Source organism: Corvus brachyrhynchos, unplaced genomic scaffold (genome assembly GCF_000691975.1).
Source record: "Corvus brachyrhynchos isolate BGI_N302 unplaced genomic scaffold, ASM69197v1 scaffold87, whole genome shotgun sequence".
Classification (NCBI taxonomy): Eukaryota; Metazoa; Chordata; class Aves; order Passeriformes; family Corvidae; genus Corvus; species Corvus brachyrhynchos.
This window is the reverse complement of record NW_008239767.1, coordinates 3,187,093-3,203,948: the sequence shown is the minus strand read 5'-3', so window position 1 is coordinate 3,203,948 and position 16,856 is coordinate 3,187,093. Positions and strand designations below refer to the sequence as shown.

General features: G+C 36.4%; 1 protein-coding gene across 1 annotated transcript in view; it reads right to left on the bottom strand.

The window, feature by feature from the left end:
* Positions 1 to 334: 334 nt before the first annotated feature.
* The window catches only part of LOC103621425 (cytochrome b5 reductase 4), a 31,625-nt gene continuing 15,103 nt past the window's right edge, over positions 335 to 16,856 (bottom strand). The window contains exons 10-16 of the mRNA XM_008640225.2: positions 16,759 to 16,856; positions 8,150 to 8,290; positions 6,818 to 6,970; positions 6,051 to 6,201; positions 3,037 to 3,123; positions 1,501 to 1,665; positions 335 to 633 (exon numbers count right to left, since the gene is read on the bottom strand). The exon at positions 16,759 to 16,856 is cut by the window's right edge and continues 37 nt beyond it. Coding sequence (XP_008638447.1) covers positions 579 to 633; positions 1,501 to 1,665; positions 3,037 to 3,123; positions 6,051 to 6,201; positions 6,818 to 6,970; positions 8,150 to 8,290; positions 16,759 to 16,856 — 850 coding nt within the window. The 3' untranslated portion in view covers positions 335 to 578. The remainder of the gene's footprint in view (positions 634 to 1,500; positions 1,666 to 3,036; positions 3,124 to 6,050; positions 6,202 to 6,817; positions 6,971 to 8,149; positions 8,291 to 16,758) is intronic.

The window sequence follows — 16,856 nt, the reverse complement described above, 5'->3', positions numbered from 1 at the left end:
AAATACATGAAGTAATGTAAAATCATTATTTTTTTTATTTGATATAAATTTTATATTTTACCAAAGGTACTTTTCCTCTTTGTTTACAAAGCCAAAAATGTATTTGGATCACTTGCACGTCAAACAGAGACATCAGATGAAAAGGGAAATTTTTCAATGACCGATTACCTGAGTTACAGTGCAATATTTAATTTCAGACAGTATTGCTCTTAGGACTTTTTACAGTAAGAAATAATAAGCCTTATCAAGTCAAAACCTTAATCAGAGCTTGTCGTAAATTTAAGAATTCTCATGAACCAACAACATGAAACACCAGACATAATGTATACTATACTTTTTTGCTTGCCTCTACAATAAATTAATACCCTGGATGACTTAAATATTAGCAAAAATATTTACAAAAAGAAGATAAAACACAGTATAAAACTTTTTTCAAAGATACATGTCTTCCAAGAAACAGTTTGGTACCAAGAGTGAAATTTCAAGTCTTATAAAATTGTTTCTCACTTATTTAAATTCATGAAGATAAATAAATAACACTGAATTATACAAACAAACATTGATATCCTCATATGGGTTTATGCAGTAAAAGCGTGTATCTCTTCTTGGGAGTATCCAAGATCCTTCAGATATCTGAAAGTCAGAAATCAAGTTGGTAATATTAATATTTGGAACTCGAAACCCACCACAGACACAGATGAAGCATAACTTTAGCACCACTTCCTTGTTTTTATTCAGACATGCACAATGAACTTTACCACTGCATTTAGAAAACAATCAATGCCCAGGAGCTCAGATATACTACATGAACTTTTTGGGTAATGAAAACCATTTCAAAAAATAAATACAGATATCATCTGAATTATTTCAGATTTCTCAAGAGGAGGTGTAATTATTGGTCAATACACCTTGACTTCAGTAGGAGTGCAGAAATGCAAATGACGTCATATTGGTTCAATATTTTGAAGCTGGGCAAGAGAAATTTAGACAAGCCTTTATCTTTAAGCATGCATATAAAATAAGAAAATATTAGGTACAGGCACAAATGCATTAAGTTTAAAAAATAATTAAGAAAGATGTTTGTGATAGAACAACTACTTTGAACTTCTGTAACTTAATTTATCAAGCTAACACCAACAAAGCAAGCTTATTTCCTATTATCCCAACTTTTCTATGACCATCAACTTAAAAGCAGCATTTAAAACCCTGGGAAAAAAAGTTAAAGAACTGTTTTTAGAAAGTTCTGGACAAGTTACTAGAACAACTTACATATTGCTGATATTACTTAGCTACACATAAATATAAATATACATCTCAAGTATGGTGCAAGGTGGTTTTTTTTATAAACCTTTTTTTTGTTTTAATTTTAAAAGTTTTCTTGTAAAGCAGACAACGTAAGGCCATTTTTGAAAGACTACCAAATCAGAAACACTACAGCTGATTAGGTGATCAAATTTTAGAAAATTTCTCACTTTCCAGTTCATCATTTAAAATACTCACTGTACTCCTTGTTCTGTAAAAGGTGATGGACCACAGATGCAGATAAGCACTTTGGAGTCTTTTCTGCTTCTTTTCACCAACTCAGAGAGAAGAGATGAAGAAATCTTCCCCTGTTTACCTACCCAGTCTTTTGTTGGTTGTGAAAGAATGAATTGAACCTCAAACCTGGTAAGCAGAAGAATATTTCATAAATATTACCTCAGATTAGAAATCTGCTACACAAAATGCTAATGACCAAGACACTGATGTTTCCTATGATTACCTTCCTGTTCTGCTCAGCTCCCCACTGCAGTATCAGATCACACAGATATTTAGTCATTCCTACTCATCAAGTCAGTCAAATCACCTCCAATATTGTATATTTATTTAACCAAATCTTTCAATGTTAAAAATTCCAGCTTTCTATTTCACCTTACAAAAAAACCCCATCTGGGACCAATTATGATACTTCAGCACAGATTTTACTGCTTCATTATTCACTTACACAAATGTTGGTGTAGCTCAATATAAAAGTAGTGATATAAGAATGCTTGGCCAAATTCATGAAAATGTCAGAACAATTTCAGTAATGAGAAAATAGTACAGTTGGTTTCAAAAACTCACTAACAGAATAGTAACTGAGTAAAAACCAAGCACTTCTGTATCTGAGGCTCCTACTGAAAGAGAGAAAAGCCTTTTATTGTAAATTTGCGCAGTGTCTAGACTACAAAGCTTTGAATGTGCCAGACAACACTAGGGTATGAAATAGTATTGATTTTTCACTTCAATGTTGTGAAGGAATAAGCGGTTTCTACTGAGGAAGAATTCAACTAAGAATTAACCATAAAAAAAACATATTTTTATCACATAAAATCTGAGCAATGACAATATATCTAGTGATAACAGCACAGTAACTGAAATTAAAAGGTAATCTGATAATCCTGTGTCTCCTGACAGAACTATGGCCTGTTGAATTAAGTTGACATTACATGTGCACTACTTGCATTTTAATCTGCAATTACATTGTAATTGAGGGCAAAATGCAACAATTATTAAGGAAAAAATTAAAGTAATGAGCCTAATTAAACTTTGAATTTCTACATAAACATTTTCATAACCAGTGACACCAAAAAGATTTTTGTAAGACTTCTCTAAATTTGGAATGTTGCTCCTGGGGTACATTATCCTCTCTCTCTTCTGTGCTCCTTTTTGTGTATCTGTGCTTCCTATCGTTAAGGCTAAGGCAAATTTTCTTCTGCATCAAAAAGCTTCTGTTTTAAAAACCATCTCATCTAACATATCATCTCCAATAACCATCTATTAAACACTGTCAGGTCAAATCCCTGGCTTCCCATGGCACCTACAGACCATAACAACATAGCTTCTGCTATGCATCTGCGACCAATGGATCTCCTTGCACTCCCTCATTATATTGTTAGCTAAGAGCTTACAGAATCAGAATCTGCCCTGGTGCCAAAGCCGTACTGTTAATCTAAGCCCCAAGACTTGTTCTGTACAGAGAGAGGTTACAAGTTGTTCTCCACAAGAATAAATTACCTTTCATCTTTAAGAGCTAACTGCTCTAGTTGGTTTCTCCAAAGTATGTCATCCTCGGTTTTGTTGAAGGAGATCAGCTTCACTGTCCTTAAAAAAAAAAAAAAAAAAAAGAAAAAACCAATTAAAATTAACTGCAGATAGTTTCTGTTAAAGAATCAGAACTTAATGCATCATACAGATACCTTTTAATTACATTTTTTGTTTGTTTCCAGATGCATTATAAGTGAAAATGAGACACACAGAACAAGCTTTGGAAAACTTGCCTGGTATAGACAAAACAGCTCCAAATCAGCTATGCTACATCTTTAAACACTAAAATCATCCCGTTCAGAAGCTAGAATGTGCCAGAATCTTTACATGCTTCCCATAGGCCACTTCTCTGAAAACACGGAAAATAAAGCCAACTACACTAACCTAGTGCTCTCAATGGTGCCATGGTGCACCACAGCATCGAGTGTTATTCAGGTGGGGGAAATGTCAATAAGAAGTGCATAGGAAAGTCATGCATTTTGTTCACTGGGCACAAAAGTAGAAATTGGTTATTTGGAGAACAACGTTTTGAGACACCCTTACTAGTACTCCCAGGGGTAGACAAATATATCTGCTGCAGTTCTGCTCAGTACTTAGCACTATAAAGAAGAGAAAACTCCAAACTTGGAACGAACTGGTTGCAGTTTTGCTGGAAATAAGGGAGAGCACAGCTAAAATGAAGAAGTGGAAATTTAGATATGGTCCCCACCAGTAAAGAAAAGGTGATTGACAGAATGATGACTAAAATTTAGATAACAAATAAGAAGCTTCATCAGCCCTTTGGAAGGAAATAGAGTGAATCTAACATACTGGAAGCTACTTCAAAGGATGTAGATTTTAATAAACTAAAAAAACCTGGTATGAACGGTCTTATGAAAACTGTTCAGAAAGAGGAGTTAGAGACCCTCAAAGGACTTTAACAAAGAGGAAGAAAAGGAGACAGCAAGTTAAAAAATCACCTTCCAAACAAGAATAATGATGAAAGTGGGATACTATATTAAAAGTGAATATGAGAACAGAGTGGTTATTTAGGAATGAAAAGCTGGAGACAAAGCAAGATACAACTATCAAGGAGACTCAAGAATAGACTACAAGCATCCTATATTGAGAAGACCATTAGCCCCCTACCTAGTGTTTAGTGCCTTTGTGCTTCAGTCTTCTTTTAAGAAATGTACCTACCTGACTGCAGTAATACACAACCAGTAAAAGGAGCAAAAAAACCTCATCTTAAAAAGCAAGCATAGAGGACCAATATTCTTTTACAGTTAATACTTTGGCCAAATACAATTTGGCCTGTAAGAGGAAACAAGGCTGAAGAAAGAGCATCATGACTTGATGCACAAAAGAATAGTGCAGCTATGAAGAGAACAAATTGTTTTGCCCATTTACAATAGGAAACAAATAGACTTACAAGATAGTAGGCAGACTTTGTCTAGACAGTAAGAATGAAAATCCAATTATCCAGGCTCATTACAGAAAATGCTGCCCAGGGAAGCTGAAGATTCTCCAGCATTCACAGTGCAGCCCCAGAGCTTCAGCAGCACTCACCCAGCACTCCAGAGAGAGGTTGCTTTTTGTCACCAGACAAGGTGACAAGTCTGTCATTGTACAGGTTGTTCTTCAGCTTTCTGCAATTTGTGTTTTAGCATGGGCAATCAAAGCTTATGGCAACAGTTACTTTGCAAAGTAAGATAATTCTATGCAAATTAATATTATATTGTTCATATATACATATATATATATAATATATATTGTATTTATACATATACATATACACACACATATGTCATACAGATAAACATACATGTATTAAAGACACTTTGGTAGTACTTTCCCAAAAAATAAACTGAGGGTTAAAGAGCAAATATAAGGCCAAGAAACTAAGTTGCCTAGAACAGTCAGAAAAACAAAGGTTTAAAGTGTTTATGTATAAATAGAACCTGTCTCAGTTCAAGTCATTCAACCAGCCTCCACAGCAAGAAGGAAAAATTAATTTACTGTGACTAGTAAGGAAACAGATGCTGCTGCACCCTGAACTAACACTGAGTTCCCATAAGAAATTGTGCTGAAAAGAGCTAAAAATGTGCTCCCAAGCACTTTGTCAGATGATCGACTCATCCTTTGGATTCACAAAGCCAGTCAGCCACTTTTTATTTTCTACTGACAATACAGGACATTTTGGAAGAGCCGAACAGTACGGTCTCTCTCCTCACAGAACAGGATTATATGTAACTGCTGAAATAGAACAATATAGGTATAGTGTCCGGATTTAGGGTTTGTTTGGTTTTTTAAAGAAACAAACTTTTGCAGGACATGTCATCCTTTGTAGCTCTAGTATGTAGATTAGTGAACAATTAATCTCCCTCTGTTGTTTCAAAAGCAGAAGTACTCATTCTACAGTTCTGAAGGACAGAAAAACCCATTCCCTTGACCAAACACAAGTAGTGCTTTCTTCTGTAGATTTTACAGAGTACAGAATGCACATCTTTTCATGCACTTGAATATTTAATGCTGTACTTACATAAGTGACATACAAGTCTTTTGTGAAAACTGGAACTCATCTGGTAACAATGTGTTACTGGTGGGTAGCAGGTGAAAACCACAGGCTAACTATTTTAATGTATCAGAGAGAAGCTATAAGCAAACAGTTGCAGCTCTCCTCAGTCCAAAACCCGGTATCTATATTGTAACATTGCTATACTAAAAAAAGACACTCAAATGTGAAGCTAGTTAAAAAAAAAACCTCCTCGAAGTTTCTACTCAGTGAGCTCATTTGCACCACAACTAAATTCCAAAACGCAAATCGGTCCATTATGTTGATGGTAGCCAGTAACCAAATATGTGCAAGTTGCCTAAGCTTCTGACAGATTCTTCCCTAAAGCATGCCAGTTTTTGGTGTAAGTTCAAGAAAAATATTTTCATACCATTTTATTTGTTAATTGTTTTATTAACACTGAGGCTTGTGTGTAAAGAAGCCCACATACCTGAGACAGCTAACTTCAGTCAGAGCAAAATTCAGCAGCTTAACCATTGGTGTGAAGCCTGTGCCTCCTGCCAATAAAATGAGGTCTTCTGAAGTTTGAACTTGCGACTTCTTGAAGTTGCCTTCAGGATTGCTGACAAAAATATAGTCTCCTTTATTTAAAAAATAAAAAAATTAAAAGGTAAACATTATTTGCTGAAAACAAGCTAATTAGCATTCTGATTTTTTAAAGGCCATTTCATATTGCCTTCATCTTTGTAATACTAGGGCTTCTTTCAGAAAGGTACTATACACTTCACATAAGGAACATTCTTGTTAAAAGAAGAGATGTATAATTAAAATGTTTTGTCTTGATGGATTTTACACAATATGAGTACACAAACATTTGCAAAGTCAGCGTTAAAAATCTACCTCCGTATCTGAAATGGAAAAGGAAGTGCACCCTAAGTCCCATAAACCAGACCTCCTTTCTTTATGCAAAAGTACAAGAAGTTGTTCTCAGAGCATATGGCATCAAAGCCATCAACTATAATGCGTGACACAGTTCACAGACATCAGTCAGGAGAGCTGTCTGTAATGGGCAACTCCTAGTTACAGTGAGGACAAGCCTTTACATTCAGGGAATGGAGAATAAGGTTTAAAAGAAGTTTTAAGTCTTGGTGTATGGGTAGGTAAACAATAAGAACATCACAATACTCAGACAGTGAATCTTTGAAGATGGTGCAATTGCTGCAAAAACAAATACAAAACCCCTCAATGCATATTTACCAATTTGTAGGTGGTCAAGTGCCTGTGTGAACAGTCCACGGGAATAAATTTTAATCATTAAATATATATGCACACCATTATGGCGAGGTGGTTCTTGGAAATCCAGTGGCAAAAAAGGCAATACAGGTGTGTATGGTTTTACTACCTCTGTCCCTAGAAAGTAGACAGAAAGATAGCTCAAATAACATGAGAAGTACTCTACATCCAGATACTACAAACAAATACCAAAATAAACGAAGAGTAAATAAATAACCTGTATATACCATAAAAATAACACCATCCCATGCTTTTGTGCAACTTACTACTTTCCACTGCATCAGTTTTTATTTCAGAATTGGAAGCCTTCTACTTCCAATTAAAAACTTGAGTACATTATTTCCATGCTACTTAGTGATTCAGGATACAGGATGAGAAGATCTTCAGTTATCCCCAAAGAATATGAAAATCTAAACATTTTCATTGATTTTCAAGTACCACAGCTTGATTTATTCTAAATTTAAACAGCAGGTTTTTAGTACTGCACAATTGTATTTTCTTGCAGTATCATTTCAAAAAGCTGTTGTATGATAAAAAGATCTCAAGAGCCGGACACTAGTAAAGAATGAGGCAGGGAGGAGGAGGAGGTCAAAACAATTCTTAATTAATGGATTTTTAAAAATTCTGAGAAGTCTCTACTATGTATAGTGCAATCCAAGTACAGTGACCAGTATAACTATTAATATGCAAATTTTAAGAAGTACCCTTTAAAATAATAAACTGGCTATTTCTTTGACCTTCCATTTTCTTGAGTTCACCTTTTACAAAATTTTGAATAGCACACTGAAGAAAAGCACATGCGTTTTTCTAAACACATTCCTCTCATAACCTCACGTTATAGTTAATATTGCGCGACTGGAGTGTAAAGCAGTGTTACCATGACTACTATAAATCCCTCAGAAGAAAAAAAAAAAGAAGAAAAAATTGCAACAGTACCCTCCTCATTTCAAAAAAGCTGCAGATTAAAAGGAACTGACTAATGAAACATCACACACATACAGTAAGCTTCCCACACTTCAAAGATGAACAACACTGCTTTGGTAGAGAGAATGTTTTAAAGGGAGAGTTGAAGGCGGAGACAATAAGGTCACCAGTAAACGCCAGTCATCTCAGTAGTTAGATTTTCGTTAATATTAATCCAGTCAGTTCATTATTAAGCATCATTACTGTGATCCTGGAAGCAGAGACTTGCTAACAACAACCAGGGAATTAGCGGCCATGGACTTGGCATTCTCCCAACACTATGAAAAGGATTTATGTAAATATATCCATTACTACATTCTCAATTTTTCTTACCTGCAATAATTTGTTTGAGGTAAACATGTTGTCCAGTGGGAACATGGAGATGTGTGCCCTTAGGCAACATTAGGCAGAAGAGTCTGGTGTCATGGGTAACTTCTGTCTTAGAAACCAACTTGCATTTTCTGTAAAACAGTCCTAAAAACATGATTTTACATGTTAGTTAAGTCCCAATCTGTCATTCTATTATTATATATATTTCAATAAGAGAGAGAGAAATGTGTATATTTCACTATGTACTTATAAAAAGACAATAAATAAATGCTTCTTGTATAATTACTTATAATAATTTTTATAATTTTGGACTAAAGACTCAATTGTAATCTTACTTTAAGAGCCTCTGAGTTATTGACTGGGAAGAAGTAGAAAAGTACCAAAAACTATCAGAACTCCTTGTACTGCATTGCACCTATACTGAGTTTGCCATACAAGTACAGCATGGGTACACACAGGCAGACTGAAACCAGCAAATGAAACATAAGCCAGCACAGCAGCACACTCCTCAGACTATCCACGCCCACCCAGTAGGCTGACGGAGGTCATTCTGCACCTCTGCTCTGTTCTTGTGAGAGCTCATCTGGGGTACCGTGTTCAGCTCTGGGGTCCCCCCCATAGGAAGGATATGGACCTACTGGAGCAAGTCCAGACAAGGGCCACAAAGATGATCAGAGGGCTGGAGCACCCCTCCTTATGAAGATACACTGAGAGAGTTGGGGTTTTACAGCCTGGAGAAAAGAAAGCTCCAGGGAGCTTATAGCAGCCTTCAATAAAGAAGATGACTGAAGTAGTTTTTCTTCCTCTACCTTTAGAAGAGCATTTTTCAGTTAGGCTTTTGTTTCAGCACTGCAGTATTTTAGCTCTAACCTGGAATATCAGTGTGATCACAGCACCACACTGCCTAAACAGGTTTGTAAGTCACGGGAACTTTCAGGGGCTATCAGGTACTGGAAGTTCAGCTCTGCAAAGAACTAAAAAAAAAATAAAAGAAAGAAGAAAGAAAGAAAGCTAACAAGCAACAAAATCTGGGTTGCTTCGCTCCGATGAGGCCGAGCACGGGGCACCAACTGACACTGTACCATGCCGTAAATCAAGTCCCTCCAGATGGGAGAGAATTTGCTGAAAGTCCTTGCAAGGAGTTTCATACACAGCCTTTTAAAGATATTTTAACCAATAGTTACTAAAAACGTACATTATTTTCACTTTCCTACCAATTATTCAGTAACATGGGCAGGAACTGCGGAATTCTCTATCCAATCATTCCAAACTACTTTTACTGCAGAACATGGAGTAGGAGAAGAAGGAGAAGAAGGTTTAGAGAGTAACAACAATCCTCCATTTTGGTATTTTTTACTCTTACAAAGAGAAGCCCAAAACTTCTAAATTTTTCACCCTGTGACAATCTTACACAGTAGTCTATCACCTAATTCACACCACTGTATTTTCTAGTTCTTGTCTGACCATTGGTAATTTTTTCCAAGGTTTGAGGCTAAAACAGTGTTGTTCAGGGGGGTAAGAACCCTTAAAAACAGGCAGAGAAATATTCTCGGCACTCTGGGTTCCTACACAGCATTATCTAAACTTCATACATCCAAAACAAGCCAAGTAATTTTTTAAAAAAGGCAGGGAGACGAAGCCACTTTCCTACAATAATCCCACTGTGTCATTTGCCAGTTTCAGTGAAGAATTTGCGAGCAGCTCCAGTGGATATTTTTATGTAAAGCCTCTCAAAATTTGACAGATTCATGTACAAGAATACTTGAACATGACATCGTTCTAACAACACTTTCTACATTGGAGCAATTTCAGTGAAGTAACATTTCCCCTTTCTTTCATGGCATTGAAAAATACTCATGTTGCTCACACAAATAGCTGAGCTACTCATGACACAGGATGAGATGCAAAGGAAATTCCAACTAGGCATCACCATAAGGATGGTCTGGTCAAACACAGGGGCAGCTGCTCAGAGGGAGACTGTTCTTGGAGGTATTCAAACCTAGACTGAACAGCTTTGAGCAGGAAGTTAGATCAGATGACTTCCAGAGCTCCCCTTCAACTAAGTCAGTCTACAATTGTATTATCTGTTAAAGGTCTTAAGAGTTAGAAGTACAAGCACCTTTATCTTTTGTGTTTTGCCACTGCACCAGCAGATGCTTCTTTACTTCCGGACTTCGATCTCATGTTGATTCTCATTTGACAGGAATGGACTATCAGAAAATGTCTAATAAATGCTTATCACTTGTACATGGTCTTAATCCTGATGTGCGTCAAAAGTCTTTCTTGAGTCAACACAACTCTTCTTAAAATGAATCTTGCCTGAAGGAAGGCTTATGCAAGTTTCCAGTGAAGTGTCCATTAAATACAAATCAAAATGTAAAGGAAATTCTAGCATTGCTGCAGCTCAAGTGATCACTGCCATTGCTTTCTTACTCTTTCTTCCAACAGCATCAAAGAGAATCCCAAGTCAGTACACCTGATTGAACTTTACGCTTAGGGCTACAGTTCACAAACAGGTAACAATCCCTGGACTTTAAAAAAACACAAGAAAAGCTTTAGAGGGGCTCTAAACAAGACAGCCTGTCCAATCTCCTTGCCCAGTGATCCCCAAGAGCCATTTAAGGACCACGTTGAGTATTTCAGCAATTTCACCTAATGAATTATCCTTTTTCAAGTAACTTATCTGTACTACAGTTTCCTTATAACATTTTGCTCTTTCCAGATATCCTAGATTAAAAACACAGCTAAAGTACAAGACAGTACAAGACAGCTGGAGACCAGATAAAGAGTGCCCTCTGACAGTGCAGTCAATTGCTGCTTGAAGGAACAGACATTGCTATTAACATTCCCTTTTTCACTAAGGGCAGGATCACAGCCTGTCAATTCAACCATAACAGACACAAAATAATTTTAAATAAAGGAAAGCTTTCAATAAACAGTATTTATCCACACATCGCTTGAAAGTTAAAGGTTTAAACAGTATGTTCCAGTTCAGCCACGCTTCTTTCTAACTGAATTTATCTCCAAAGGTATAAATAAACTCTGCTGGAACAGTCAAGCATCTAAATACATTCAGTTATGCCTCGAAACATACATTCAGGTTACTAAATCTCAGCTGCATATGCAATTTGTGCATGGACTAAATTAGGATCAAATTTCTTATATACCACTACTGGTATATATACCAGAGTAGATTGCCATGGCAGTTTTCTGCTTACACTGGTTTTCTTAAATTATTCAAATAGCTACTAGTGAGTTATCCACTATAAATGCCTACAGAGACATAATGTAATGCTTCTGACATGGAATAAATCTTTCTTTATTAAGATTTTCTCACATCTTTCACCCAACATCCTACAAATCCCTTATTTTGAATGAACAAACATTTCAGATGAATCAAAAGAATGCCTAAAGCTCTGAAAAAATGAAAGTCAGTAATTCTATTTCATACCAATCTTGAAGTAAAGCAGAACATCAGCATCTCTCCAGCTATATAAATATTATGAAAGTTTGTGGAAATTTGTTTTCTATCCTTCTTTTGAAAAACAATACACAATAAGATTGCAAAGTACAGTAGCCAAATAAATATGCCAAGATTGCTGTCAATTCTGCAGACTGAAGAACTGCTTAAAAGGATGCGTGAGGTTGGTAATATAACCCTTAACACTCATCAGCTAATACTCTTACAGATATTTGGGAGTGGAGAAAGAAGTTTAAAAACTGATTCATCCACTGAATCACTGTTCCCTGACAATTTTTTCACCTTTCCAACCTAATTCCAGCCTTTTCCACATAAATAACCTTTATCTCCCTTTTTCTTTTCAATTTGCCATACAGAACTTTTGTCTTGATTCATTCAATACAACTTTTTAGAACAAGAGACCTTTCTAAGTGAACTTCTAGTTTAGACTGTAGTCTTTGCTACATTAACTAAAATTAGTTCATTATCAGTCATTCCAATAAAATCTGAAGCCACAAGAAAAAATGACTGTCAAAGCAGAAAACCCTTTCAACAAAAGGAGCCAGTCCTTAGTAGCAAGCTGAAGCCAAACAGTTGGTTGTGTCAACCCACGAAGACACGTTAACTGTCAGATGCTGAAGACCTACGATTTGCTACTATACAGAAGCAAAAGTTACTTTTCTCTCAATTTTGGATCACAATGCCAGTGTCCAGCAGCAAATCATAGTGGAGAAAGTCATTATTGAGGAGGTTAGGTTTGATTAAATGCTTTGTAGACATCAAGAGTCAGCACTGCAGCTCCTGATCTAGGAGAGGCAGCCATGCAGCCCCTCACTACCAAAGGCTTGCCACAAAATCCAATACAATCACGGGCTACACATCATTCTAAATTCAGCTTCCTCCTTTGCTGGAATCAAGAACTACAACACTTCAATTCATAGGCATACAAATTCAGTTTTACTAACAAAATTCACTTTTACTATCATTATCTGCTGTACAGATAATGATACCTTTTGGAGAGTATCATCCTTCTGCGTACTGCGTGTTCTTCCTTGCCATGAAAGGGAGTCTAAGAATTTTTCCTTAATCATGTTTTTTGCTTTTCTTCACTGATAAAAATTTAGTCACAATTCTTATTTCTTAGTTACCAGTCATAATCCTAGTGACACTACAGTGGCAATATTAGCCTGTTGGCTTTGGAAAAAGCCAAATTGCTCCACTACCCTTCTATCTCAGGTAGAGGAATTCCACCCCATTCCTAGCAAGCATTTGTCACCCAAACATGTCCATCAGCCAGCTGAAAGTTAATCCTTATTTTGTTCAGGTTACTTGGTTATGGAGCTTCAAGTACAATTGCTGCCAACATAATGGAGATTAGACCACAGAGCTGAAGGAAGGTGGCTGCCTACCACTCCCAGCACCAGCCCAGTCTTAAGAGTTAAGACAACCATGAACCCTCACTGCTGACCATCAAATCATCAGTACCCTCAAATGCTTCCATTAATTACTAGATTTCACAAGCTAGCTCACATTATCCAAATAGGCCGGCCATGCTCTCCCCAGACAGTCTCTCTCCCCTCCCAAAGTAACATTCCCACTGAATCAATACCTTCTAAACTTTTCTGGGTTCCACAGCACCCTGTCACAGTGTAAGTCTCGCTGATATACAGTAAATGCTGCAGCAGCACTCTGCTCCCTTCTGGTACTTCCAACAAAAAAACCTCTATGATCTGCCACTAAATGTGGATGAAAACCACTGCACAAAACAATGAAATTGCACCCCATTTCAGCCCTCAGAGGCAACACCACCTTGTTTCTTTACTGAACACTCTAAACATCTGCCAATAGTTGCACAGTCTTTAAAAGAGCAGAACTTAATAATTAGGTTACTTTCCAAAACAGCAACCTGAGGAAAAGTTCAGAATCATTTTCAGAAGGAAGAAGCATTTTATTCTCCATGGGAAAAAATACACACATCCCCCCAGGTCATCCCTACTAGCATGTCATTTTTTAATTGCATCTGGCTACTGCTTTTATGTGCGTTCCCCCTCATATCTCATATCTCATTTCCCAGAAAAAGCACTAACAAGAAAATAATGTTTTAATACCTATTTGAAAACCTACAGTCTATCACTGTGCCATATGATGCTTTGGTTGGCTGGGAAGGGTCAGGTTTTAGGGGTTTGGTTTGGCTTTTTTGTTTTAATGAGAAAGCTCTATCTGACTTTTTATACTGCATATACACTTACAGGATGCCAGCACTACGACCATAAGCTTTTGTTTACACTTTTAATGACCAGTTTCATAACAGCTACCTAAAAGTAACGTTACCAACTCCCCTACACTGACAATCTAATTATACTGAATTGTGTTTTCTATGCAATACTGTGGGTTATAAATAATTATTTCTCCAGAAAACTAAGCACTTAATCCTTCTTAAGGAGTAGAAGCAGTATTGAATATTCTTCTGAATCTCCTGACCATCCGAAAACACAGTGCAGTTAACTGAAATTGCAATACTTTTTTTTTTTAATCCTCTTCAACAAAATTCAACAATTCTGTTCATTCCTTCCAATTAACTAAAATACACTGGCCAAAATTTTAGTATAAACTCAGAAGGAATTTGAGAGTACATAGGTAATTTATGTGGGAGTAAGACTTTCCCAGCCTATGGAAATAGAAGGAGGGGCTTATGTTAATTGTTTCTTCATATCACAAAGCTATCAAAGGCTTCCAGTATCATCTCTGGATTATGTCACTGGCCCTGAAGAAGACCTTTATCACTTTTTTTGCAGAATTTCAACATCTGCTTTGAAACTAAATATTAAATAACCTTTAAGTATAGATGTTTCTGCACATATGGTGGACACACATCCCTCCTTTATGAACTCATTCATGAATGCTGTCATATGAACAAGTAATAAAGAAATAAAGTAAACTTTTCAAGTATCAATCCTGACTGGTTTTCAGCCCTTCCTCCTGTGCTCTGAATACAACTGAAGTGTTTTAACTGGTCAATACACACAGAAATACTAAAAAACTCAAAGACAAGAAAAACTCAATGAATTTAAACATCAGTGCTCCCATAAGCACTTACTACTCACAGCCTTGCCACCAAAGTGGAATTTGTAATCATTTCAGGTAAAATGATTACTTTTATTAGAAAGCATAAATTACCAAAAGAATATTAATATACAAAAGTTGAATAAAATAAATAAAAAATGTGTACCAAGATAACACAGCTACTTTCTATTCTGTTCCCAAATTTTCAGAAGTGAAAATTATTAGTTACACTGTCTTCACACAAGACTCTCATAATCCTTAGAACTAAAAGGTAAAGCTGAGAGTAAGGAGACAAATATTCAAGTGAAAAAAATCAGACTATTTAGGGCAACATATCCATGCTACCGTGTATTGACTGCTGCATAGAAATACCAGATATAAAGCTATAAAACCGCTTTTTACATTTTTTTTTTTTAGCTATTAATTATTATTTCTTTGTTCACACTGCACAAGATAGGAGTTTCTTTACCCGTAACATTATTTTGCTCCCACAGAAGTGAAAACAAAAAAGAAAATTCTGCAATTTAGAATAAGGGAGCACAGCTCTAAGCAGAAAAGGAAAATGGCTACTTGAAACTAAACCAGGTGGATAGAAGCCTCCAACAAGTAGATTTTATGGCTGAGCTGAAAGCAAAGGTTCAAATGAAGGAAAGACACGGAGGTCTGAGCATTCTTCTTCTATAAACACTCTTACGTGCTCAATTTTAAATTTAGAGATTTAAAAATTAAAAAACTGAAGAATAGGAGTTTCTGGAATAGGAATTAAAAAGCTACAGATATCAATTTATTTGCTAGATTACTAATGCTCAATATGTCTTTTGTCAATTGCATCTAACTATCCCCAGCTCCCTCATTGTAATGGATCTATAAAGCCACTATATTCTATATCTCTTATTCTTTCAGATTATCTTCTCTTTCTGTTTTCTATAATCGCAAAAAGCGAAAAGGAGGCAGAAAATGAGCAATGGACAGTGGACAACACATTAGATCAGGCTGCAACCCCTTAGATACAGAGGTTATATTGAAAAATCTAATATTAAAGTGGATGACTCAACAGTTTCTGAAACTCTTATAAAGAAAATGACATTCTACATAAACTAAAGGTAGCCAGAGAGGTGTGCTTTTATGCAGTCTTCCTTTTTGTAGCGCAGTAATCTCTCAACTTTAAAGGTCCACGTAGCATAACTGAGGGCCAGTAAGAGGTGTACAAGATGGTGAGCAACATTTAATTAGCTCATAAAAACGTACAGCTTTGTTTTCACACATAATAACACAGACTATAATCCAACAGTCAATTTTTGAGCATTATTAGACAGAGGACCAAGAGGGCTTTTGAGAAACTAGGTGACGGTAATAACATCAGGAGTGTGGTTATAGTACACACTGTAATTTTGCAGAAAATTTTAGTTTAGCTGACAAAAGCCCAAACCCACACTGATCACTGTAATATTCTTTGGTGCTGCATCAAGTTCATACTGTTCTGTTAGAGCAAAGTGAATCCATATATAACATTTACTGCTCCTTGCAGACACATCAGCTTATTCAGAGCTGGCTTTAATACCTACACATGATTTGAAGTCCCTTATTTAATCTGAGCTCAAGTTACAAAGATGCAGTGTACTGGAACAACCTTACAGCATTGACAGATGTTACTGTATCTGTAGTAACAATTGGAAGTGAAGGTTTCTAACCCTTCGCTCCAGTTACTCCCATAGTGATTGACACACGTCCATGCACTCTCTCCTCAGGGTCTACTGCGGTTTTCATATGGACAGAGAGGTCATTAAGCACACAGGTAACCATGAGATGCAACAACACTAAGGCAGTGTTCACCTTCCAATATTAGGTTCACCTTCAACTCCACTGTGGAACAAAACAAAGCAAGAAACCAAAGAAAAGCAAAAAAACCACCTCTAAGTCAAATCCTTTAAAGGAAAATTCCTGAGTAGCTTCCAACAAGATCAGACAACAATTGTGAAAGAAATGAAGGTACAACAACAGAAAAAGAAAATCCTGGAAAAAACCAAATATTACTAACAAGCTCCAAGAAGTCCTAAAACAGCTGGTAGCTGGCCACGAAATTGCTTACCTCTGTCTGTGCGTTTGACAAAGGTATTATGACCTTCCCGGGGCTGTCCCAGCATTTTCCAGTGAATGTTATCCTTTTTACTTAAGATAATCTCTACT